The 27,521-nt window shown below is 40.6% G+C and overlaps 2 protein-coding genes across 2 annotated transcripts in view; one reads left to right on the top strand and one right to left on the bottom strand.

The window, feature by feature from the left end:
- The window catches only part of CUNH9orf85 (chromosome unknown C9orf85 homolog), a 55,612-nt gene extending 41,781 nt beyond the window's left edge, over positions 1–13,831 (bottom strand). The window contains exon 1 of the mRNA XM_051200165.1: positions 13,626–13,831. Within this exon, the coding sequence (XP_051056122.1) occupies positions 13,626–13,727 (102 nt within the window). The 5' untranslated portion in view covers positions 13,728–13,831. The remainder of the gene's footprint in view (positions 1–13,625) is intronic.
- Positions 13,832–14,307: 476 nt separating this feature from the next.
- Abhd17b (abhydrolase domain containing 17B, depalmitoylase) overlaps positions 14,308–27,521 on the top strand; it is a 31,053-nt gene continuing 17,839 nt past the window's right edge. Inside the window, exon 1 of the mRNA XM_051200157.1 lies at positions 14,308–14,619. The gene's annotated coding sequence lies outside the window, so the exon portion shown is untranslated. The remainder of the gene's footprint in view (positions 14,620–27,521) is intronic.

The following is a 27,521-nucleotide window of genomic DNA, read 5'->3' as shown; positions in this document are numbered from 1 at the left end:
GCTCTGTTCTTGTCTTTACAGGAAAACAGAAAACACCTATCTTCAAAAAGCCAAAAGACACTGAACGTGTAAGTACCTAAAGAAGAGAAAATAGCTATCCAGCAAGAACCATCAAACAAAGACGAATCTGACATATGGCACCAATATTTAATTCTGGTGAACTATTTCTACAAAAATCTATTTCGCTTTACTTCCTAGTACACTATCAGTCCCAATTCATGTAAGCCAATGCTGGTTTTGGAGTTGGATTTGGCTTCCCTCCTCTATATTCAAGCATGTTGTTAAAATAAAATTCGAAGTTTCTGTCTTATATCAAGAAGCCAATTGGTATAAGACAGCATAAAACAAAATGTAGGGGCTGCCATTTGTCTAAACTCAGTTTTCTCCCTGAAATCCTAATTTCCCTCATACTTATTTTCATCCTTACTGTTGCCTTTCCCAGTATGCACACCTATAAAATTTGAATTTCTGTATTGATATTAAAGTTTAAGTTTTCCCCCAAGGAGCAATAACAATTCCTAACAGCAATCTTTGAACTCTCCAGAAAGAAGATGGGGTTCCACTTGATGCATCTGGACTACAAACATCACCCTAAAACTGATTTGGGACTACAATGCTCGAGACAGCTCCAGACTAGCTAGCTAAAATGGTGCACCTTCTTATTACACCCGTGCCAGAGCCTCAGATAAGAACTTAAGTCAATCATTTCCTGACACACATTACAGCTAGTCCCCTCGAGAAATTCTGTTGCCTTACTTTTTTTTTTTTTTTTTTTTTCCTTACAGGATCCCATGGAGTCATTGTTGTCAGCAGGAAGTAATCCTAAGAAAACAATGCCCCCTTTCCCTACTGTTTGCATTAAAGAATAATATACACTTACATAGGTTAAAGAATAATATACACTTACATAGGGCTGGTTTTCAGTTGCCTAGGGTTGGGTATGAAAGGTGATGTTCAGACGCAGGTATCTCTTTTAGATAAGTTTAGGGAATTGTTGGGAAGATAGTTAGGATGGGATACAGATAGATGTACATAATTCCTAGTGTACTAACTTTAGCTATAGATAATTTAAATTGCTAGATCCTTGATAACTTAAATTGTTAAATTCCTGTGTGTTGAAGTTTTAGGGTCTTCTTTCTGCTTATGATGTTTTACACACAAATATAAAACTATCTGGATGTATATACATTTTGTATATTGGTACAACTTAGGACATTTTATCATTTTGCACTTTACCTCTAGTCGAGACATTTCAGCTCTATCTCTGTTACTGAGAAAGATATATATGTATATAGCTATATTTTTTTGAAGTCCCTGTCTTTGCTAAATTAGTTTGGGAAGCTTCAGCCATTATACAACTAGGTCCCCAAGAATTATAGATATTTTCACCCATATTTCTTATACCTATGAGATTAATCAAACATAGATTTTGATCTTCAAACACTTCATAGACCTCCAGAATATGGCATTTAAATGTTTCAATACTAATACCCCATTGACATGAGACATATTTGCTCCTGAAAGCATCAAGCTATGGCCGAGAAAACGTTGGGCACTGATGTCACTCCTTCTGTAGTCCATTCTCCTCTCGTCTATGGCCTCTTGGGCAAAGAAATGCCCCCACCTTGACCACTGACTTTGGACATGCTGTCCTACTGTGTTTACATGAGACAAACAGAAGACTGCTAAACCTTGCCAAGTCAGGGTAAGACAGCCTTTCCAGCTCCCTGCTTTTGTGTTGGTTAGTCAGTTACTCTAGGCCTTAGCCAAAGATGGCTGCCCCTAGGCTGCTATGAGACTTTGGGTAACTGTTCAGGTAGCCTGCTATTTCTGTCTTTGCTACACCTTTGGGAAGTTGCTTGACTGCACTTCCTGCCTACCCTAGTATTGTTATCCTCCTCAGATCTTTGATGGGGTTAAAGATTAGATTGTCACTATTTTTGTTCTCTTTTACTAAATAGAAATATTAGGTATAAGACTTAAACTTTCCAGAATAGGACAACTCTATAGTCAGTAATGTCTGTTATAGCTTCACCCTAGGACTGGATATGTAGTTCTTGCCATTTGCTCTTGCTGCCTTGCTGGCAATAGGTCTTAAGTGTGTATATATGTTCTTACTTTTCCTTCTCCTAGAGCATATTTGATATTTACTGTCTTTGTATCAAGCCTAAATCTTTCCTTTAGACTAAAAGGGGAATTGTAGTGAGATATCCACTGGGTCTGCACCTGTTGCACTGGGGGTGTGGATGTGACTGTACGAGGCTAGGTCTGGGGTCCCAGACCCCAGCCTCACTCTCTTGCTTCTGGCCAAGTCACAGAGAGCAGCCTGGGTGTGGATCCTTGGAGTGGGAACTTGCAGGTCATTGGTTTCTCGTGTAAGTGACTCCTCCCAGAATAAAATATATAGCCCATATTTTATCCCTGTCCTGTGTATCTTAATCTGTGCATCATTAGCTTCCTGCTTAGTTCTCAGTAGAGGACACACTGCCTCTGGCTTCATGACAGTTCCTGTCCTTGTGGCGCTCTCTGTAACATTCTTTGCTAGAAGCATCTTATTCAATTGTCTAAGGTCATAGTTTTCTGTCATTTTACTGAAATTTGAGGTGGGGGTGTTTTCAGGCAGACATGTTGAATTACAAACATCAATTTTTTTTTTTTCTGGACAGCAAAAAGCAAGCCTTAATATATACATCCTTAGGGAAACCTTCAATTAGAGTTAGAAACCACAGTAAGTCATGACTGTTTAAACATCCCAGGGAACAGCTGACCATATGAGGATCAAATAACTGCCCATACATTCCGTACATAAAAATAACTACAATGTTCTCTTTTATACAGATAACAGATGCTAACTCACCCCATATGACTCTTAAAACTTTATTTTTAAAAAATCAGTGCTAACATGTCATCCCGTTTATAAGAACCTTGAGATCATATTACAACATAACCTTGTGATGAAGGCTCATGATGGTATACTGAACATTCACTACCCAAGTATATACTATGATGTCAATTATATTACTCAAATTGATGACTTCAGTGACATGAGTAACTTCAAGACAAACAAGTCAGCCACCTGGTAGGAAAGGGCTGAGCACTTAATAACATATAAATCTTCACAGAATAACAAAGCACTTAAAGTAATCCCTAGCTGAGCTTGGGATGTTGTAAATGACCTACAATAGCAAATGACCTTCAAAATGGGGTTTGAGTAATATAAAGAAAGGTATAATAGAATTCTAATGATGAACCATCATTTAAAACACAAACAGCTTCATCATCTACAAGAGTTTTTCCTGTTAACAGCATATGACTCCATCAAAGCAAAAATAAAATATACCAACTTGGTTAAAAAAAAAAACAATTGAATACTGAATATTTACACTAAATTTACAGTGTGAACCTAACTGTTCCTACTAGAATAAACTTGATAAGATATTAAAGAACTATTTACCATAATGTTTTGAACTGTCATTCAAGAGTTAGAACTTTATTTATTCACCTCCAAAGCTATGGGAAAGACCAGGTTTATGAAAGGGACAAATTGTCACTGTTGGAAAATCAAGTCACATGCATTTCTTTTGGCCAAAGGAGGATTACTTGAAGCTGTAATGTACAACTGAGCAGTGAAGAGCTCTCAAGATGCTCATTCACTGAACACCATTTCTGTATGTTTCCCAAGTTATGACTCAAAGTTCATTTAAAAAATACCTCATATTATACTTCCTCAATGGATACATTCGAGAACAGGGGCTGATGCCGACTGGGAGAAAGTTACATGGCATCATTTGTGAAAATTCACTAAATTGCTACATAATCTATATATTTTCCTATATGTAAGTTAGACTTCAATAGAAGTTTATTAAGTAAAAACATTGCACATGGCGCCTGGCGTTGGTGGCCCATGCCTTTATTCCCAGAACCTGGGAGGCAGAGGCATGCATATCTCTGTGAGTTCAAGGCTGGCCTGGTCTACAGAGCGAGTTCCAGGATAGGCTCCAAAGCAATACAGAGAACCCTGTATCAAAAAAACAAAAAAGAAAAAAAAATTGCACATGTAATTTTTCTACTTTCAAATTTGGTTACTAGACTGAGATTAGAATGGAGGATATATATCCTACTCATTGTTGTCAGTGTTTGGCACACAATAGTGGCTCAACACACAAGTGGATTTACACAGACCAGTAATCAGTGATAATAAGTCCATGATCCCATTCTTCCATGCCACCTCACAGAACTGCTTCTACAGTATATATTATATACAATGTGTTGTTTTTTTAATGATGGACTCTCCATCAGTGGGCAAGATAGCATTTGTATATGTGTGAGGAAGCACTAGTAACTAATAAGACATGCATCATATGCATGATGAGGGCCATACATGTGACAGGGAAGGAGAGCTATTCCAAACACAATGAGCAAGGGAAAGAATAACTGAGTCACTGAGTAAGTAGCAAATGGGCATGGTGAACATCTTGGTAAGATGAAGGACTGGAATACCACTTATGAAAGCTTAAGGCCAGGTCAGGTTTGCGATGGGCATTTTCACAAACCTACCAAGCACTTACAGTACAGATGAGCCCACCAAGACCATGAGAGGTCAAGCAACTGGCTCACATCATCACACAGCTAGTAAATATGCCCAAATACACCCTGGAGAGCCACTTAAGCAACAGAGGTCTTCACTCCTTTGCTTTTGCACCAGACAATGTACTATCTTCCCTTTGGCAATAAGCATAAATATCTGCTTGTGTTCTTATTTTGGAATTACTAGGAAAAAGAAAAAAACCTTTCACATACTCTTGGACTCTTCATCATTTGAGTATTTCTCAGTCAGGAATTCTTCCCCACAGAGAATAAGGAAGTCCTATTTTCAAAAGACTGCATGGAATAATATTCTTAGCTGATCCTTTCATTTTGGTTTCATTTTCAGATTAAACTACAAGAAGTGCCCAACCTTTGACATGATGCCATTTACAAACTTCATGCTCTGGAACCACACAATTGAGTCACACAGAAAAAAAAAAAAAAAAAAAAAAAAAAAAAAAGAAAGGAAGGAAGGAAGAAGGAAGGAAGGAATGAAGGAACGAAGGAACGAAGGAAGGAGAAGAATTATGTTTAAGTTTGGAATTTTGTGTTGGGTCACATTCACATATCTCCTTGGCCACATGTGACATCCTGGTCTGGACATACCTGAAATGCATTCAACTCTTTGACCTAGAACTCATATTCACCAGTCAGTTTGAATATGGAATGTCCCCATAAGGCTAATGTTATGTGTTTGGTCTCAAGTTTGTGGCGCTTTTTTGAAGGCTGTGGAGATGTGACATAGGATCTGACTATGGTGATTCAGTCATTAGGAGTGAGATCTTCAAAGTTAAATTCCCTGGTGTGTTAGTTAGGGTTTCTATTGCTGTGAAGAGACACCATGACCAACACAACTCTTATAAAGGAAAACATTTAATTGGGGCTGGCTTATGATTGAGAGGATTAATCCATTATAATCAATGGCCCCATGCAGGCAGACATCATTCTGGAGAGGTAGCTGAGAGTTTTACATCTTGATCCACAAGCAACAGGAAGAGATAGTCACACTAGGCCTGGCTTGAGCATTTGAAACCTCAAAGCCCACCCCCAGTGACACACTTCCTTTAACAAGGCCACACCTCCTAAGAGTGCCACTCCCTATGACCGGACATTCAAACACACAGAGGTCATTCCCATTCAAACCACCACACCTGGTTCTGGCTCCTCTCTCTGTTCCTGGTCTACTGAGGAGCCTCTACCACACACTCCTGCTGTAATGAATGAACCAATCTGCTCTGCTCATTACTTCCCTGCCATAGTGTAATGAAATCCCAGTGAAACTGAGTCAAAGTGAATCCTTCATCGCTTCAATGGTTTTTGTCAGATAATTTTGTCACAACAATGCAAAACTAACACAGACAGCAAAGATTCTTCCATCTGGTTCTACTTAATTTCTTAACTCTCTAATCCCCAAGATCTACTTTCTATCTAAGGATTATAACTTATCAGTTATTCCTTTTCCCCCTTTTATTTTTGAACTATAATGGTGCTAGCTTTGTCACAGCACTTATCACAGTCAAACATATGATATTTACTGAGTACCATCTGTGTACATGTCCATAGCCTTGGTACTGAGGACAAAACAAAATTCCTGGTCTGGAAGATGGCTCAGTCACAAAAGATTTCAGAAGTGAGTTCTGACCCCCAGCACCCATGTAAAATGTGAGGCAGAGTATGCCTGAGCCAGCACTGGGGTTTCTGAGGCTGAGCAACAAGTCTAATCAAAATGGTGAGCTTTAGGCTCAGTAAGAAACACTTTTGAAAAAATGAGTGTAGGCTGGAGATGGCTCAGTAGTTAAGAATACTGGTTGCTCTTCCAAAGGACTTAGGTTCAATTCCTAGCACCCACATGGTGGCTTACAACTGTCTGTAATTCCAAGATCTGACACCCTTACACAGACATGCATGCAGGCAAAACACCAATTCACATAAAATAAAAATAAATAATTTTTTAAAAATTATGTAGAGTGACAGATGAAGATACTCAATACATAATGTAGCCACAACAAGCATACACATACACATGCCAACACGCCCACACTTGTTTTTGTGTCTCTTATATCCTAAAGTAGTCTATAAATAAAAAGGCATTAAGTTTTGTTGTCAACTGAAACATAGGATATTAGCAGAAGCCTGAGTTAAAGGTAATTCTTATAGTTTTGGTTTTAGGACCTAAATAATGGTGGAGGCATTAATGAAGGACGAGAACACTCACTGCCCGATAAAGGCACTAGATGGGTCAGAAACAGTTCTTTGTTACCACATGCTTCACTCAAGAGAGGTCAAGCAGGTCACCAGACACTTAACCCTGTAGCTCAACAGAAAGGCTGAGCCAGAGGCTGAGCAGGAGTTACACACAGAGAGATGGCACTTTAAGCCTGTGAGAATGGTTTTCAGACTTTAAGCAGCAGTTACTATTGGGTGATGAACATGAAAGGTGGATACTGTTACTTTTTGTAAATAGGCTTCAGATGTTAGGACAATCTCTGTACCTCATAGCAGAGAGGTACAGAGCTCTCTTTTACCCCACAATGCACATCCACTCCATCACCAACATCCTCAGAGTACATTTCTTTTCTATTGATGATACTATGCTGATATACATAGAACACTGAGACTTGCTTTGCATTTATTGTGCATATGAAAGACAGTGTGCCACTGTGGGTGCACTCATTCCAAGGAGAGCTGGTTAGTGCCTTCCACCATGGGTTCCAGAATTGAATTTGAGCCATCAGAGTTGTGCAGCAAACACCCATTGAACCATTTCACTGGCACCAAATGACTTTAACCAACAATTTCACAAAGACCAAGTCAAGTGAAGTCTTTGCCAGCTAGCCAATGTGCCTAAACTTCAGCTCCTTCTGCCTTTACCTCCCAAGTACTGGAGTGACCGGTATATGCCACAATACTGTTTATGTGGCTGGAAACCAAATGTAGGACTTCGTCCTAGGCAGGCACTCTACAAACTGTGCCATATCGCCAGTCTTTCAGGAAGATCTTTAAAGAAACTACAATAATCCATCAATAATAGAGAAACTATTATTGGGTAAAACTATTCAGGGTTAATGGGTAATTAAGGAGTCTTGTGCTTTCAAGTTGCTAGACAGACAGAAGAGGGTGAACTTAAGGTACAAAAGCAGGGGCTGGCCTTAGGGAATGTCCTACTTAACTGTTACTTGGCATAGCTAAGGTCACCTGAGGAGGAAGGGTCAATTGAGGAATTATTATCCAGCTCTGATTGGCCTGTCAGTATGTCTGCTGGGGGTTGACTTGGTTGTTAATAGATGTAGGAGAGCCTAGTCCACTATGACTGGTACCAGTCCTTGGGCAAGTAAGTAATACTGTGTAGTAGAAGAAAGCTAGCTAAGCATGTATGTGAGCAAGCCAGAAAGCAGCATTCCTTCATGGTTTCTACTTCAAGTTCTTGCTTAAATACCCACCCTGACTTCTCTCAATGATGAATTCTGACCTGGAAGCCAAATAAATCCTTTTCTCCCTAAATTGCTTTTTTGTTGTTGTTTGTTGTCTAAGGAGTACAGGTAAATGTTGGGAAATTTAAGTACTTGTCCCTTACTGCTATCTTCTCCCCACAGCTGTATAACTTCCGTGCAAACAAGGTTGAGCAAACAAGGTTGTTTTCAAAACTTTCCGGTGTGTAGTGCAGGTGCCTTGACCCCAGGTGTGGGTGGTGCATGACTTCCTCCTATGCTTAGCCCATCCCCTGGCTTGGGTATATAAGCCCCGTACTCTCTGTTATAAACGGTGGTGGCAGCAGCTTCTTCTTAACTTCTCCTGATGGTCTGTTAAGTGTTTCAATCCCGACACCCTCTGCCAATCTCGGTCCCAGGCTGTGCAGGCGCAGCAGGGAAAGACAGGCATTTCATCTTTGCAGTAAGAAAGTACAATAGATAGGGACATAATTAGATCTAGTGGTGGGAATATAGAAAACTGGGCCTGAGCATGGTTTAGGAGTCTGTCAAGGAAGTGCCCCAGGGAGAAAGAGAGACGAGGGAGCAGAGTTGTATCCTGACTCAGATCGGTAAGAAGAATACAAAGTACAGTGAAAGGTGAAGGTCTAGCAGATAGCAATAGCCAGAGAGATAAACAACAAAAATGTGCACTTGAGGGAAAAGGCAACATGGAAATAAATGGTGATCATTTTTTTTTTCTTTAAGTTTCTAAGTAAATCAGGTGTGTTAAGGCAGCAATCCCAGCACTTGTGAGTCAGAGGCAGGCAGATCTCTCTGAGTTTATGACTAGCCTAGTCTACATAAGTTCCAGGACATAAAGAGACCCCGCCTCAAAATTAAAAAAAAAAAAATTGTGAGTAGAACAGTTATCAGCTATGGTAAAGGCTAGAGGCTGACCCCCACAGTAGACTTCTGAGGGGTGGGGTCTAAGAGCTGAGCCGTCAGATGCTAGGATAGGCAGTGATTAAGTGATTACTAAGTATGAGAGGAACTGTGACATGGAGTGGGCCTGCCTGGTGAAGAGCTCTAAGTAGAAGGTCAGTGCACCTGGAGGGACACTAGTCCAGCTGTGTGCATTTTTCTAAAGCTAGAGTTTTGACTGAGGAAGAACTGACTACAGCAGCCAAGGGGAGAAAGGTGAAGATGTGGGGCAAGAAAAATGTCTTCACTTGTGAGGCCCGTGCTCCCTGAAGGCCGGGCAGGGCAAGAAATTTAAGAACGCTATTTCAGCAACGTTTCAACGCATTGATACTGAACTATACATTCTAGAAGGCAAAGAGGAAGGGCTACGGGAGGGCACCATAAGGTCAGAGGACCACTTGTGGTTAGGATGTGAACCAAACCAACCGAAATGTGATTTGCCAGTGGTTATTGCAGAGTCAACAAACAAGTCATACACAAGCTCAGGGCCTTCCGATTACAGCAGAGTCAAAGTTAAGCACACAGAGAACTCGCTCAGAGAAAGCAACACTAATTCTGCCTAGGCACAGCACCTGCCTGGTGGCCCCATCAAATTCCACTAGGCCCCATCTTTTCAAATCCCTATGTCTCACCTTCACAGTGAAGGATTAAGGTTCCTGCATGTGAACCTCTGGGGAACAAAGCATACATTAACCAGAATAGGCCATGACAATAGGGCTCATACACCTTGGCTCTGACAGGAATCTTGGGGTCACACTGCTTCTAGTACAGACAAAAACATAAAAGAAAAGCTGGTCCTGGTGGCACAGGTCTGTAATTCAGGTTACAAAGCAGGCTGAGGCAGGAGGAGGCAAAGAAGTTCACGGCATATGTATCACTGGATATATATATATATATATATATATATATATATATATATATATATGGAAGGCTGTGTCTCACAATTAAAAAAAAAACAGAGCTGAGGAGATAAGAATCACCAGTACTGAGGATAAAGCTTCACATTCAAAAAGGAGCTAAAGGAGCTTTGAAATGACTTGTCCTGAGTCTCATCATACAGCTCTCTAATTAATGGACAGCCACGTGCTAATTATGTAATTTAGGGGACAACATTCACTCCCCTAAGCCCTAATTTCCCAGTATGTAAAATGGAATAATTATAGCATTTAAGCAGGGTCCTTCTGAAGATTAGATAATGTGTACCAAGATGGCATTAACTATCAGCCATTATTAATAGAAGCATATTCCCAAAATTATACAGACCTCCATTTTTCATCTCCATATCAAGATGACAATCAGTTTTCAAAAGTGAGTGTGTTCCAAAATGAATCAGTTCACTGGAAATTTTATAAACCAAACAGTTCCAAGGAAGTTTTGATTAAACAATTATCTTTTCAAGCTGCCAAACATTCCAGTGCTTTCTGGGTTTTGTTTGTTTCACAGTATATTATTGTAAATCTCTGGATGGCTTGGTACTCACTACTTATGCCAGCCTAGCCTAGAATTCATAGCCATGAAGTACTCATCTCTGTGCTAGACAAATTTACCCTTTACCCCCACCACAAAGTCAGTATCTAGCGCACAGTATTTCCAAAGCAACTTGACTATAAAATGCACTGGAGATCTAAAAATACACTTTGGGAAAAGCTAAGAAAAAATACTGATTATGGATGTAAAATGCACAGCAGTTTCTGGAGAATGGCATATGCTCTTCCCATTTCATTTAGTTCCACCCATCAGCTTTCAACAGTGCCTTCCTTTACTCTCCAAACTCAAGACTCTCAGTTAAATAATCCTGAGCCTCTGCAAACTTTTCTTTCATAGATCTTATAGTCATAGGCGCTGACAGAGTAGAAAGGCTATTTGATTAATTTCTGTCACTTCTCCCAGAAAATTTTAAAGTGTATATACACACACACACACACACACACACACACAGAGAGAGAGAGAGAGAGAGAGAGAGAGAGAGAGAGAGAGAGAGAGAGAGAGCACAAAGTTTGGTACAAGACTCTAAATGTAGTCTTTTATGTAGTTCAGGCTGGCTTTAAACTCACAGTCCTCTTGCCTCTACCTCCAGAGTGCTGGGATAACAGGCATACACCACCATTCCTGGCTTCAGGTTTTGTTTTTTTATCCACAGTAAATAACTGTGAAGAACTCAATGTTTATTAATAGGAAACTTGTTGAATAAGTTACTCTATATTTGTGTTATACAGTGTTTTATAATAATTAAAACCCATAAACTTAGCTGAGTGTTGTGGCTCAGGCCTGAAATCCCAGCAATTGGGAAGGTGGGGCAAACTGCCTAGATTACAGTGAGGTCTAGGCTAGTATACAGACTGTCCCAAAAGAACATTTAAAAAAAAAAAAAAAAAAAAAAAAAAAAAAAGGAAATTGTATTTTATCACTTGCATGTTGTATCACACATAGATAATTATAAGTATACATGTAACTGTTAAACACTAACCACACCTGACCCCAGAAGAGTAACCTTTATGCTCTATAAATTTGTTACAATGTTTTTCAAAAGTGTGCACTTCTTTTCTAGTTAATTTCTCTCTCTCTCTCTCTTTCTCCCTCTCTCTGGCTTTTTGAGACAGGGTCTCTTTACATACCCCAAGCTGTCTTGGAACTCAGTATGTAGATCAGACTGGTCTCCAACTCACAGAGTGCTGGAATTAAAGGTGTTTGCCACCATACCCAGTGGTATTAGCAATTCTTCACAACCACTTCCTACCACCATTTCAGAAAGACACATGTGATCTGCACAACCATCTTGACAGAAAGTTAAGAGCAGACATAATACTAACCCAGTATCACAAAGTAAAAAAATTACAGAACTGATGTGAAGTCTCTCTTTTGCTAAATCAGCAGCATGAACTTCTGGGGAGATGTAGAAACTACAGGACAAGAACAACAAGTCAAAGAAACAATTCTACCTGGGTTGAGCTCAGTGAGCCAGTGAGTTGAATTTTAATTATGGTCTCACAAAACAGGAGCAAAGACAACTGGTACAGGCTACCCCACAAAGAAAATGTCTCTCAGCATCAACCAACCGTGGAAAGTTTACATACACTCAGGGAGATGTGATGTCTCATAAGGCCTCACCCACTCCATGACAGACCACTAATTGGCCCAATCCTGTGCAAGTGTCTCACAGGTAATCACAGGTGCCAAGGGTCACTGGCCATGTCACTCCCAGAAGACCATGTTCCAGAATACCAGTATTATTAAACACCATCTCCTCTCCAGTGAAGGAAGCAAAGCTATCTAGACAGAATCAACAATGCAGTCAATTTAATAAGATTTAAACCTCTTTTGATCTTTACCTTTTCCAAACCTGTAAGTGGCCAGATGGCATTGATGATCAGTGACTATTAAAATGGGCCTCTTTCAAATAAGCTCAGAAAATTGGAGGTTAGAATGCCTGGTATGTACCACTTTAGTGATAGATAATTCTCGTATTAAACTGAGAGGTCCTTTGTACAATGACCTGTTGACCATTTTTCTCTACCTACTTCTACTCTATAATTTCTTCTGAAATAAAGCAGGTGGCAGGTTTATGGACCCAGTGCCTGCTCACCTAACGTGAGCCTAACTTGAAATATCCTTCCTTACTCTTCTTTACTGAACTGCCTTTCCCGTTAGCAACTTCTACTGAAATTTGTAATTACAGACCAATCTGCTTAATTACTGTCCATATCACTCAGAGAACTACAAACTCCATAAAGGTAGAATCAATGTTTCTGAGTACTGCCCCCCCATGCACGCACGCACACACACACACACACACACACCATGGGTATAGAGCCCTGCACACATGAAAGGCACTTATCAAACATTTGAGAATCAACGAAAGAGAAAAAGAGTATGAGTTTACTATAGATTGTTTTCTTAATGTTTTAAAATTAATCACCTGCTATATCCCAGATTATTTACTCTTTTATTTTGTTAGCTTCAAAATAATCCTACCAGATTCCTCATCTGAAGCTAAAGCTCACAGAAATTATTAAATTACGTCAAGAAACAAGCTTAGGAAATTTGAACTCTTGTTTATGTGACTATCAACTTTGTTATCTGAAGTAAAGCTGGCTTCCAGACTGACTTAAACCGATTGTCCTTTCTCCATAGTTATGGAGAAGGGGATATCTATCCACGGGGGGTGGGGTGGACAATTCTTCTAATTTACAAGTCATGCTAGATTAAATAACAGCAAGCAACCATTTTTACATAAACCAAACAGTTTGCTCTTACAATCTCAACAAAAACTGAAAAACATTTTGGAGAGTGATGCTACAAACCCATGGGCTTGGGAGTTTTCGAAAATCAGTTGCTGCACAGGTAAAGAGAAGAACTGTAAAGAGACATTCGCGTGGTAATCCAGATGGGCACATCCAAGGGCTCAATTGCCTTGCCCCACCGGTACCTGGATGAAGGCTGCCCTCTCCAATCTTGGCTGATCATAGGATGCATTCACGGAGCACGGCCAAGTCAAGGGCGTGGGAAGAATATTTTAGACAGGATTGCATTGCAGCCAAAACTAACTGGGCTGCAATCCACGCTCGCCCTCGCCAACTGCTCTCATTTCCTCTCTCCCGTTCCCATCACTTTTTTCCTGGAATCGCCCTCAGTACAACAGGAGCCTACCTTGGTCTGAACACTCTTATCGAACTTGTCATTTTTGAAGGAGAATGTATTCTGGTGCTTCTGAGGCCTGGACCGAGCCACGTTGCCTTTCTGGGAACTCATCACCAAATCACAAGCACCTCAAGTCGGTGCAGCCTGGGTTACAGCGAAGAAGAGAAAAGTTCCCGCCCCAGGTTGAGACTATTGACAGTGACCCGGAAGAAGTTCTTCTACTCTTCCCTTCCCAGTCCCCGGGTCGGCCCACGTGACTCATCGCGGAGGTCACGCTCCGCTGTCGGCGCAACGCGACCTCGACCACCCGGGTGGCGGAAAGCCTTCCTCGGACCCAGGGAGCAAGTCCGGCTTGTCTTCGAATCTACAATTCCCCCATTGGCCCGAACGCGGCTGTCCATCACGGCAGAGGGGCGGGGATCCTCCTTTCTTATTGGCTTTCCCTTTGCGCAATCCCCGCCTCCTGCCGAACGCTCCCAGCCTGTCCGCGGCTCGGTAGCTTAGCGACTCCGCTGCGCGGCTTGTGATTGGTGGAAGGAGGGCGAGGCCGGGAGGCTGCCCGCCTGCAGCCCGCAGCCCGGGTCAGCTTGGGCTCCCTCCTCCTCCAGTCGGTGACCAGCGCCAGCCGAGCCGCGCGCCGCTCGCCCCCCACGTCCCTCCCAGCTCCCGCCCGCCGCGGCCGCGCGCTCCGCCGCCTGGCGGGCTTCAGAAGCGCCGAGGAAGGCGGGCCGCGGAGAAGCCAACGCCGGCCCTGCGGTGAGGATCGCGACCACGGGCGCGCGGGACCTCAGGCCGGAGAGCCCCGGCGGCGGCCGCCCCTCGCGCCGGGGCCGTTAGTCAGCAGAACGCGAACGCGCGAGGAGAGGGGGCCACACGAAGCGCGCCCGGCCACCGCAGCGCTCGATCGCTTCCTCGCCCGGCCGGGCCGGGCCGCGCGCGCAGAGTCGGCGGGCGGCGCCCCGCGGAGGACACCGCGTCGGTGGCCGCGGCCGCCCAGCTGCAGGTGCGTGGGACCGGGCTGCTGGGCTACCGAGGGGTCGCCGCTCTGCGCGGGGGTGACAGGCCGGGAGGCTCCGGAGCGGGGTTGCTGAGCGGAGACCGGCGCGTCCCGGGCCTCCATTCCCGCAGGGAGGACCGCAAGATGGGGTCGGGCGCCGCTCCCCTCCCTGGATCTGGGCCACTCGTGGGCCCTCGCTCTCGGCTCGGTGTCCGGGTCCAGCCAACCTCGATTTTATTAGACAGAGTCCTCCGGGAGCTGGAGCAGACTATCCCGCCCCGCCTATCGCGGGCGCTGCTTTCGATGGCTTGAACTTCTGTCATTTCTATCGTCTATGATTGAGTACTCTCGGAGGTTGGGAGTTGGAGAGTCCTGTTTGAAACTATATTTAATACTGACTCAAAAAAAAAAAGTTGTGTCAAATTAGATGGTGTGTGGAGGACGTTCGGAGAGTTTAACCTCAGCTTGTTTTGGGGGAAAAAAAAAAAAACGAAAACGTTCAGAGCCTTAATCGAGGTGAGCTTTCTGTCAAAATCAGAGTGGTGCTCTGATTTAAGGCAATATGAAGCAGCTTTGGTAAGAAAAGATTAGAATAACGGGGCGCGGAAAGGGTGACCTTTAGATTTTGCTTAGTTTATGAAAGGTACTCCTTGTGCAGTCTGTAGTGCTTGATCCCTAAGATGATTTATTCACGTTTTTCAAGGCATCGGTGTATAAAAAGAATGTTGGGCATCTTGGGCCAGCATTTGAAACTACCCACCAAGTCTTGAGTAGGGCATCAGGTGCGGTTTGTGATGACATTCATTTGCTTATATTAACGGGGATTTTTTAGTAAACGAACACCTATTTTGTAGAGAATTTGTGTCAATATGTTTGGCGCATGAATTCATTTGGGTGACATACCTACGTACTCGTAGCCAATACAGTATTTTAAATATCACCATTATTGTCGGTGTCTGTGCTTGTTACTGAATTTTATTTTGGGAGAAGGGGCATTATGAAAAGAAAACGGTGAGGGCAGTCGTATTGGAAGTTGAAAATGGATAAAAATCTCTGTCGTGCCTTTGTATACTTCAGATCTAGGAGGAAGGAGTTAGCACCCTCACCCATATTTTGACCTCTCTTTTCTTCTACTCTGGTATTAATAAGGTTAACTGGAAAGGATAGGATTAGAGTTTCAGCAAGCTAGGCAGCTTTAAATTTGTCCCTTGGTGTACAATACCCTGATTGATATGTGGCTGGTTTCCCTAAGTACCATCATCACCCATTTTGTAAGTGAGAGGACTCCTGAAAAAGCAGGGTCTCCCCCACCCCCGACACACACAACATAAGGTACTAGGACAAGATAATGTTTAGTACCTTAATGAACCCAGTACATTGAAGCAGTTGGTGTCCCATTATGCCACCAAGTTCTATAACTCCAGGCATTCGGTCCTAGTCTGAATCAGTTGCTACATCAGTAATATAAAACTAATAAAAGTGCCACCTGCTTAGAAGGAACACTTGTTGCTTTTGCAGAGGACCTGTATTCCCTTCCCAGGATCCCAAATGGTGGCTCATTACCATTGCTAACTCCAATTCTGGGGAATCTGTCACCCTCTTCTGATCTCCAAGGACACCAGGCCTATACATGCATGTAAATACATGCAGACAAAACATTCATACAACACATAAGAAAATATAAATTTCTTTTAAATTTAAAAAGTGTTCCACCTGCTCAGTTTTTTGTTTTTTAGGAGAAGAGTGCTAATTGACAAACTTTTGTGTGTTTGTATTGGTGTTCTAACAAGTGTAACAATGAAATTTATGATTTATTAGCTTTGTTGATTTATTTATTGCTAGATTTCACTTCTACACTAACTTCGATTTTTCCTGTAATTCTCAAAATAATGTCCCCTTTTTCCTACCGTGTTAGGGGTCTCTCATATACATTGCCTTGTCTGTACCAGCCTTGTGAGCTTTTACAGATTAAGTAGACCAGAGAAATTAATTATTTAAATTGCCTGGAGTTAGTAAGAACCGAGACTTGAACCCAAATCTTTTGACTTATCTTCAACCCTTGGTGTTGAAGCAGTCTTCGATACCACCATATCTATACCCATACCATGTCTTTAGTCTCTGTAAAATCACAATATAGCAGTATCACTGTGGTGTCATAAAATGTAATGAGGATCCATGTGCCTTTCATCTACTTGAAACACAATTGCAAATCAAAAGAATACTTTCCCTGTATCTTGTAAAATTTCCCAAGTCCTATGATCTTTCTCCCACTCCAACCATTACCCTTAAATTGCCTTGCCTCCTTCTGTCAGTGTTCATATGATAGCATATAGATCCCTGAACATACATGCACATACATACATGTATTTAATTTTGATGATCTTAAGTTTATTCAAGCATGGCGTTTATATCTTTCTGAAGCTTGTTTTCTTAATTTGACCAGGATTCACCCATATTTTTTCAAGTATTTCTGTTTCATTTTCACTGCTATATCATACAAATGTTCTGTGGCCAACTTGAATGAAGATAATGCTATGGAGCTAGTCTTGGTGAGAAGATCAGTAGTTCAAGGGCAGCAGAGAACACACAGTGAGTGCCTGACTCTACACCACTCCAGTGAAACCAAATCAGAAAGAGATAATGTTGCTCCAAATCCCATGAGTTTTAATGGCTCTACTAGACATTCACTGGGAGAAGGAGGAAAAACAAGACCAACTCGAATGTCATATATTTCTGAAAACTACTCAATGTCTAGTTGTATTGTTTTAACACAGATGATGACATTAATTTTATCTTGTGTGTAAGGGAAGACTGTATTTGGTTTTGCCTGAAATTTAAAGAAAGTGTGGTAATTTGAAAGTAATTGCCCCCCCCCCCCAATAATGGCACTGTTGGGAGGTATGGCTTTGTTGGAGTAGGTATGACCTTGGAGGAAGTGTGTCACTGTGGAGGCCTGCTTTGAGGTCTCATATATGCATGCTTAAGCCATGCCCAGTATCTTAGTTCATTTCTTGCACATCAAGATGTAAATCTATGAGCTCTTGAGCACCATGCCTGCCTGCATACCGGCATGCCCCACCATGATAATGGACTGAAATGAACCTCTGAACTGTAAGCCACCCAATTAAATGTTCTTCCCTGGCTTTGTCTGGAATGGTTGTGCCAGTAATGAATGTGATAGGTTTTTCACCTTATTAATACTCTAGAACTAGTTTTTTGCCTTTCTGAGAGGATGGAATGGCACTTTGATTCCAATTTCATTCACATCTCTCAATTATTTTTATTATTAGTGATAGTTTGATTTATTTGTTTGCCATATGTATTCTTTTTCTGTGTTTTTTGTTGTTGTTTTGGTTTTTGGGGGGGTTGCTTAGTTTTACTTTATTTTCTGCATAACAGATTAGGGTTTTTTTGTTTGTTTGTTTTGTTTTTCTCTTTTCCCCTCTTGGTTTTTTGAGATGGGGGTTTCTCTGTGTAACAGCCCTGGCTTTTCTAGAACTAGCTCTGTAAACCAGGCTGGCCTCAACTCACAGAGATCCTCTTGGCACTGCCTCCTGAGTGCTGGGACCAAAGATATGCACCACCAATGCCCAGCCCTTCTTCCACTCTTTAGAGTGGCTTTCACTTTGAATATCATTTTACTAAAATTTCTAATTCAGTGATTTCATTTATTTAATGTTTGAAGCAGAGTCTTAATCTGAAGCTTGGGCTGGCCTCAAATTAATAGCAGTCTTCAAGTTAGTCTACCAAGTGCTGGGATTGTCACCACACCTGTTTAAAATTTTTTTATTTTAATACCAAATTTATCATACTTCGGTGTTTTCACACTTGGATCTTGTGATGGTATTGTTGTCAGTTTAATAGAATCTAGACTCACTGGGAGATGGCCCCCTGGGCATGCCTGGAGGGGATCACCTTGGTTGTGTTGATACTGGAGCACCCATCCTACTTGCAAGTGGGACCATTCCTTGGGCAGGGTCTGTTAAAAAATGAGCATAGTGAGGGAATCAGGCACCCGGGGGTGTTTACCTCTCTGCTTTCTGATTGTGAATGAGTGCAGTGTAATTGTTGCTTTAAGCTCTTGACATGATGACTTCCCCTCCACAATGGATGGACTATATATACCCTTGAACTGTGGGCCTCAATTAACTTTCTCCTTTAGCTGCTTTGGCCAATAGTACTTTATCACAGAAAAGTGTCTAAAGTCTGAAATCCATGTAAATTTTTTTGTACTTAAAAGCTATGAATATAAATGTATTTGTTGGAAGAAACTACCTTTATTGAAATTGACTTTTTTATTGTTAATGTTCTCTGTTGACATTATAGTGATGGTCATCAGATTTAGTTAATATCCCTATATTGAAAATTAAAATTTGGCAACTCCTGGGCAGAAGGTGAGGCATGAGTTTGGATCCAAGCACTCATACTGTGTGGCTTACAACTACTTGTAACTCCAGCTTTGGGGGCTCTGACATCCTTTTTTGGTTTCTATAGGCAACATGTGCATGAAGGCACACACGTACACTCGTGCACAGGCATGCGTACACACAAACGTGCACACGTGCAAGCATGCACACACATACACAATAATAAAACTTTAAAGAATAATAAAATTTGGTAACTAATATCATTGCAGTGTTTCTTTAAGAGAGGGAGAAATTCTTGGAATCTGCAACCATTCCTTTAGAGTACAAATTGAACATCCCTAATGTGAAAATTTGAACTCTGAATGCACGACTTTCTTGAGTACTGGCATAATGGTCAAAAGTTTCAGATTTTTCAAATGTTTTAGGATGTCTGACTTTCAGGTTAGGAATGTTCAGCTAACAGAAATCTAAGAAAAATGTTTCAAAATAGATTTCTGGTCCTACTCATTTTACAAGATGTGCTCAAGCTGTACTCCGAATCTTACGTTCTGTCTGTGGCTCAGATTCAGCTTCTAGATGCATAGAATATTGCAGGCACTTTTGTGATTGACCAGTATCTGAATCCTCATTTCATAATCAGCTTTACAATTTTTTTTATCTTTTTTTTTCATTTAGTTGGGGTTTTTAATAATCATAATTCTAGTCTCTACTTCTTTAGCAGAGTAAAATGTCACAGTAAATTAAAATATTTAAATATAAGTTGGCTCAGATATAAGGCCTGTTTTGTTTCCTTGAGAACTATAAAGAAAAAAGCCATTTAAACAAGTTTTTCTAGGCAGCTAAAGAGGAAAGGGGGAAGTGTGTGCACTGCGTATGCACTGTTCACTATTGTAGGCTTGATTTGGTGGTGGAGGGAGACTCGTGGCAAAATAAATAAAGGTACCTAACTTATTTGTAGAACTTAGCATCTAGCAGAGGATCACTGTTAAATGAAATGTCTCAGAATGTTAGGACATGATAGATATTTCAGAATAAGTAGAGTCTAGGAGAGCAAAGGAAGCAATTTGACCTACTAAATAGGGTGGTCATATTAGGTTTCATTGAACAGGGAAGAATGAGCAAAGTCATGCTGTCAGTGAAGGCATCAGCTATTCAGTTATTAGCAAAATCCAGTAAGAGTGGACAGAATAGTCTTGATAATAGGCCTGTGTGCCTGGCTCTCGCACTTTGAAATTATGTAAGCTTAGAAAAGTTAATTAACATAAAACTTACAGTCTTGGTTTCTTTGTATAAAAGTATGACAGTGTAGGGAAAGTATTCCTAAGATTAAGAGGTAAGTAAAAGGATCCACCCCTCACTTTATTCTTATGTGGAACTCTGCTTCGTTTTCATAGTAAATGCTACAGCTTATAATTATCTGCATCATGGTTTGATAGTTTATCTCACCCCTTCTGAAATATTGATGGGAAGAACCAGTCAGTGCAGTACTATTTCATCAACTTACAATCACAGACAACCTTTAAACCTTCTTGCATTTGGAAGTTATCTCTTACAGATTGTTGAGAGTGTTTTGTGGTTTATACAGCCCCTTTGAATTAAAGCTGTAGACTGTATTGCTCATTAATCACCACACATCCCTGTGATGAAAGCAGTCAGTAGGTATGTTTCATCCTGCACTTTAAAACTACCGAGCTTGCCGAATCACATAGACATAAAATCTAAGCAAATTTGGATCACATTGAGTCATTTTTCTAGGACCCCCCTTCTACAATATTTGCTAAAATTCACTTAAAAGCAAAAATGCATAAGCCATAAATTGTAAGATTTTAGCCTTTGGAAAAATATTAGGAAACATGGACTTGTTGTTCTACCTATGACTTTTTTCAGTTTTTCCCTCAGAGCTCTTCAAAATATTTGAGAAGTGTTAGAAATAACCATGGCATAACAAGACTTTGTCCTTAAAAATATAGTGTCTCTAGGGCTAAAGAATTCTTTTTAGTATGACTTTGTTGGGGAGTTCTATTTTGAGGATATGTAGTCACATGGAATGGTAGGAATTAGAAAATACAGGGTTGGGGATACTACTCATTGAAAGAGGTCTTGCCTAGTCTCAACAGGGCCCTAGGTACAATCCCTTAGCACTAGGGTAAATGAGTGTGGTGTGTATTTACTGTAGCTCGGAATAAAAAAATTAAAAAATTAAAGCAGCCTCCCTGGTTTGTTGTGGGCAATCCCTCTCCCACAAAACAAGTATATGCCTCCAGGAACAAAAATGGAAGGCTGTTTCTCAGTCAGTTGCAAGAAATTTGGCTTGGCTGCTGAGGAGTGTTAGGGTGTCCTTAAGTATGCTTTAAAAACAGATAATTTGACACAGTTTGTGTAGTAACCTCCAAAGAATTCTGTCCCCAGTTTGTGACCTAGATTTTGATTCTGATTAGTATCTTATACCTAATACAGATATCCTCCCTCCTTCTCCCTCTCTCTCTCTCTCTCTCACACACAGAGAGAGAGAGAGAGAGAGAGAGAGAGAGAGAGAGAGAGAGAGAGAGAGAGAGAGAGAGAGAGAGAGAGAGAGAGAGAGAGAAGACAGAGAGATTTGGTAGCTTGTATCTGAATAATACAATGTATCTTTATACAATGTATCTTTAAAATGGAGGTGGGTTTCTGGCTGTTTATCTCAAGCTTGCCTTGAGTCTTCCTGTCTCAGATACCTGGTTACATTTTGCTCAGCTTTTTAACAGACTTCAGCGTCCGTTATTACTTAAATGTTTACAGCAAGAAGGTAGTATTAGTGAACTCCTTGTTCATGAAGGGCATTCCAATCTAAACCGCTAGGGTAATAGCTTTATCATTTTATCTCTTAGGAACCGTAGAACATTTTGTTTCATAACATGGGAATACTAAAACCAAAGGGAGGGAAAACGATGACTGAAGAGAGTAAGTAAGTAGCTGAGCCAACCAGCATGGGCATAGCACAGTTCAGGGGAGATTTTTATTTTCCCTTGAGAAAGAAGTAAACCTAACATAAGCTTTGATGTGGGGGAAGGGTGGAGTTTTCATTTGGAGGGGGATGATGGGGAAGATTTCTTTAGTAGATTATGCACAGTATATGCAAATGCACAGAAACAAACAAGAGCATGTCAGTTTTCCAAGGTCAGCATGTTCGGAAGAATGAGTAAAGAAGTGAGAGTAGAGGCCAGGATGCAAGGGTACTCCTATAGGGCATCCTAAAGAATTTAGGCTTATTCATGAGGACCTACAAGCCTATTGAAAAATGTAAACAGGAAAGTGTCATCACCTGATGAGAATGCAGAGCATTGATTAGAAAGGTATGTGGTAGAAATTGCACAGTGATGTTATAATACCTGGTGGAAAATCGTTAAGTCATATAGAAGTCACAAGAGAAAGAGGGGTTGGTTGGTTTAATGTGCCAGAAAGTACAAGGAGGCAAATACAGACTGAAATATTTAGAGTGTAAAGTTTAATGGACAGATTAAAAATAAAAATAAAACATAAGACAGATAAATTTTTAGTGTTAGTTGTGTAAGTGACAGCTAGAGCTCTGAGTTTAGTTAGCCAAGTATAATGGCCCATTCCTGTAACCCTAGCAGAATTATTTGAAGCAAGCCTTGGGGTAGTAGCAAGGTTAGAGTATAGCTTTTGTGGAGAGGGGAACTGAGAGTTTGAGTGAAATAGAAAGATAGAAGATAAAAGACCAATCTGTCTGAAAATAAGATCTTCAAGACTGCAGAAATGAGATTGAATTAGCTTTAAGAAGGAAGGAAAGAACAATAATTATATGCTCAAAAATAAACATTAAAGTTGAATAAAAACTCATTGTACTTTGATATAAGAGGCTAATAGAAGAGATACTAGATCACAATTTATTTTAGGCCTGAGATTTGATTCTTAAGAAACTCAGATGTGGGAGTCTGTCTTTTGCTCAAGCTTCTTGTGTGTGTGTGTGTGTGTGTGTGTGTGTGTGTGTACGCGCACATGCATGTAGAAAGTCTTTGTTTATAAACAGAAGAGATACCACCAGGAGAGGAAGACAGCAGAAACTGATCTAACAGATTATATGACTGATCAATGGGGATCTCTAGTTAAGCATTATGAGTGAAACTTTCTCAGGAGAAAAACAGTCATGATTTGGTTAATTTCTAATGCTTAGACTTTAATCTTCACAGCAGAGTTGTAGTTCACAGTTGAGAAAACTGAGGCACTAAGAAGCTGATTGCCTAAGGTCACACACAGAGTCCTGAAGGTATGACTTGAATGCACATGTGTCAAGTTCCAAAAGCTAAGCCCCAGGTTAAAACTTGATGTTTTAGTATTAGGACCAGTTTCTTTCTTATCTTCCCCCCTCCCATATGTCCTAGAACTCTCTTTATAAACCAAAGTGGCCTCTACTCAGAGATCTGACTGCCTCTGCCTCCCAAGTGCTGGGATGAAAGGTGTGTGCCACCACACTGCAAGACCAGTTTCTTTGTGAAAAATCTGTCTGGGAACTCACATGTCCTAACTTTTACATGGGTACTGAGAGACATGTATGTGCACACTAATACTCAGATGTGTGAACACATAAAAGAGTGTAATTTAAAATAGTTTTTAATTGCAAAAAAAAGATAAGGCTATTTAGGTTTTGCGTAGTAAAATCAGTTCAAAGAAATAAAAACCACCTATTGGCATTGTTTAATTTTTTATGAAATGTTTGGGTTTTCTCAAGTAACATTTTTTTTTAAGATTTGTTTATTTTATGTGTATTGGTATTTTGCCTTCATGTATGCCTATATGAGGGTATTGGATCATCTGGAACTGGAGTTACAGACAGGTCTGAGCTGTCTTGTGGGTCCTGGGAATTGAACTAGGGTCCTCTAGAAGAGAAGCCATTGCTCTTTACTGTTAAGCCAACTCTCCAGCCCCTATCAAATAATATTTAATATTATAAAAGTAGGAGAAACAACCTCAGAATAGAAGGCATCCCTTTAAATAAAAGTGTTGGCTTAAAATTGATGTATACTCCCCACTTCAAAACCTGACTGGCTTTAAAAAACAAAGTAGCTGAGATGGTTATCCATGCCCATAAACCCAGCACTGAAAAGGCTTAGGTCAAAGATCCTGAGCTTGAGGCCAGCTTGGGCTACATTAGCAAGACTCTGCCTGACCAAATATGTAAATAAATCATATTCATATTGAATTTATTTGGCATATCTAATTTGTCTATAACTTTGTTTTGCCAAAGAATGATGAAAACTATCACAAACACTATCTTCAAACCACCACTGCCTAGAAATAATTCTGGAATAGCAACTCTATATACAAAGCATAGTATATTACTGTTTCAAAACAAAATCTGTTATGATGGAAGATTTGATTGTGTTCACAAAAACTGTTGTTTTTCTGTGGTTTTATTTATTTATTGGGGGTGGGGTGGGTGGGTATCCCTTGCTGTCCTGGAACTCTCTGTGTAGATCAGGGTGTCCTGGACTCAAGAGATATACCTCCCAAGTGCTTGGATTAAAATTATGTGCCACCACACCTGACTCCCCTGTTAATTCTGTTCATTGTTAAACTGCTTTAAAAAATTAATAATAATAATAATAATAGTGACAAACTGAAGTAACCGAAAAATAACAGCTCTTAACATTCCTTCAGATTTCACCTTCAAGAGAGCTTGGATTCTTGCCAACATTTTTTAGTTAGGCCATTCCATTTGAAGTCTCCAGTAGGTAAAGCTGACCACCTTGAGTAAATGACCAAGGAAGGCACTTCCAAAGTTAAATTTACAACTATTGTGATGTTTGGACATCAGTTAATGCTGCATCAACTAAGGGACATGCTGTCCTCAGGGTTGTATGAACAAATTACTCTCTTTTCAAGTGCCCCCAGCCATTTAAAAATTAATATGTCAGGAAGATCAATCTTGCCTGCTGTCATACATTTTCAAAGTTTCTACATTACCTCAAAACCCTTAAACATACAGGAATGTGTAATTTTTGCCAACTCAAAGCTTTAAATGATCTCTTCAAAGGCCAAGCTGACCAAAATGCTCCCTCCCCTCACCCCAACCCCCACACACACAGACCAGCTGGAAGCATGTTCTCTCTTGGAAAGGAAGAGAATTTGTCTGGGATCTTCTTATGTAGCCCAAGATGACCTGAAACTCAAGATTCAAGTTTCTGTTTCCCAAATGCTAAATTACAGGCATTGAACACCACACTTAGAACATTTGACCCTTGATTTCTCCCCACCACCCAAAATGATATTTCTTTTTTGTTATGTTTATGTGTGTATGTATATGATGCTGGAGAGGGTTGCCATGCATGCTTCTTGAGATCAGATGACAGCTTTGTGGAGATGCTTCTCTCTTTCCACCTTTTTGTGGGTCCCAGGCATTGAACTTTTAAGTTTATACAGCTAACCCTTTACCCACCAAGCCCCCCCACATTGTTTGTGTAAAGATTTATTTTTATTACTTTTATAAATTGTATGTAAATGTGAGGGGGATATGTGTATGTGAGTATCAGGAGCCCATGAAGGCCAGAGATATATTAATTCTCCCTGGAGCCAAAGTTATAGGCAGTTGTGAACTATCCATTGACTAGAACTCAGATCCTCTTGCAAGGATATCATATGTTCTTAAACCATTGAGCCATCTCTCCAGACCTTCATCCCCAAGACACTTGCTTGATAAGTTGTATTGTATTTTAAGTTGGGTTTTTATGTGCTAGTATCTGTAAGTATGTACATGTGAATGCAGGTGCCCATGGAATCCCGTGAAACTGGAGTTAAAAGCAGTTGGGAGCCACCTGACCTGAGTGCTAGGAACTCAAATTAGGTCTTCTGCAAGGGCAGTACAAGCTCTTAACTATTAAGCCACCTCTCCAGCCCCTCAAATGAAACTTTTTAAGGACTTTACAGCTTTATAAGGGAATACATGGCATAGTTTGATGGATAAAATACTTAGTAGTGTTAGGACTATAATTGATGAATTGGTATAGATTGGGTATTTATATGCTGTAGTTAATGGACTTAACCAAGTAATATATACTATATTATCGTAATAGTAATTCTCACATCAATTGTCTGTTCACTTATTGCCTGCTGGATTTTTAAGCATCAGAAAGTGGGTTTCTGTAACACACAAACAGAATGCAATGTAGATAAAAACAAAAGCATAGTGGTACCAGTTTGCAGAAAAGATTTCAGCCACAGATATGTATATATTAGTGCTTAGAACTCAGATTGAGAACAAATGAAATTTCCTTCTTCCTGAAAACCTACTTGGCATTATCTCAACTTATACTTTGTAGGCTTTGTAATATACTGACCTACTTCATGGAGTAAAGACAGTAGACACTGGCTAGAGAGATGACTCAGCCATTAAGAGCACATAATGCTCTTGGAGAGGACCAGTGTTTGGTTCTAAGCACCAATGTCAAGCGCCTTACACCTGCCTGTAAGTCCACATCCAGGGGGTTTTGATGCCTCTGGCCTCTGTGAGCACCTGCACTCACATGTACATACCGATATACAAACACATAATTAAAAATAACAAATTATAAATATACAGGCATTAATAAAGTCCATTGGTGAATGTGTGTCAGGAATCACAATGTTCAGCTATGAAAGCGTTTGTGAACCCTATAAACTACAGCAGTGAATTAGAACTGTCAAGGTGTGTTGAGAGGTGAGCTAAGCCAGTTCACACAAAACCTTTGAGGACCTGTAGAGTGTTCAGTTTTCTTAAAAATATAGAGGGAAGCTATCAAGGTGGGGATTTTGTTTTGTTGTGTTTTTTCAAGACATTCTCTGTGTAGCCCTGGCTGTCCTAGAACTTGCTCTGTAGACCAGGCGGCCTCAAACTCAAAGATCTATAAAGGGCCCACTCAAGGTGTTTTTAAAGCATAGAGTTCTTAGAAAGAAGGTATAGGTTCGGATTCAGAGGACTTGTGAGTAGAAGAAATTCATATTTATTTTTCAGAAAGTTTTCATGTATATTTTTAGTTGTTCCTTTTATCTATTAATCTTTTTATTAAAATCAGGAACTATTACAAAAGAGTAGAATATATATATATCAGTGCAAGTCAGACCTATCCTTAATGGCTGTGCTCTCCTTAATTACAGCCTCTCCAGGCAGATCTCTGTCCGTTCGAGACCAACCTGGTCTTCAATAGCTAGTTTCAAGACAGCCTCCAAAGCTACAGAGAAACCCTGTCTCGAAAAGCACACACCTTGGCTGTAACATTTAAGATTGCTAATGTTTGTTTCCTCTTCAAAATAACCGTGCAATCAGTCAATATTATTGCTGTCTTGAAATTTCCCTGAGATACTAGTCCATAATAGCCCCTGGGCAAGTTCTTAGGGCATGGACAGAAAGTAACCATGTATTTTGCCAAACTATCACAGAATGTCTCTAGTCCAATTGCCAGTATTTATCCCTTAGAAAACCTCTTGGGCTGGGCCTCCACAATCTGTATAACTTTTAGCACCGCTGTCTTCTGAGCTCCTATTATGATGACCCAGCAGGCTCTTGCAACA

Source organism: Phodopus roborovskii, unplaced genomic scaffold (assembly GCF_943737965.1).
Source record: "Phodopus roborovskii unplaced genomic scaffold, PHOROB, whole genome shotgun sequence".
In the NCBI taxonomy this organism is placed as follows: domain Eukaryota; kingdom Metazoa; phylum Chordata; class Mammalia; order Rodentia; family Cricetidae; genus Phodopus; species Phodopus roborovskii.
Note: the sequence above shows the minus strand (reverse complement) of the source record. Positions and strands in the feature narration are given on the sequence as shown.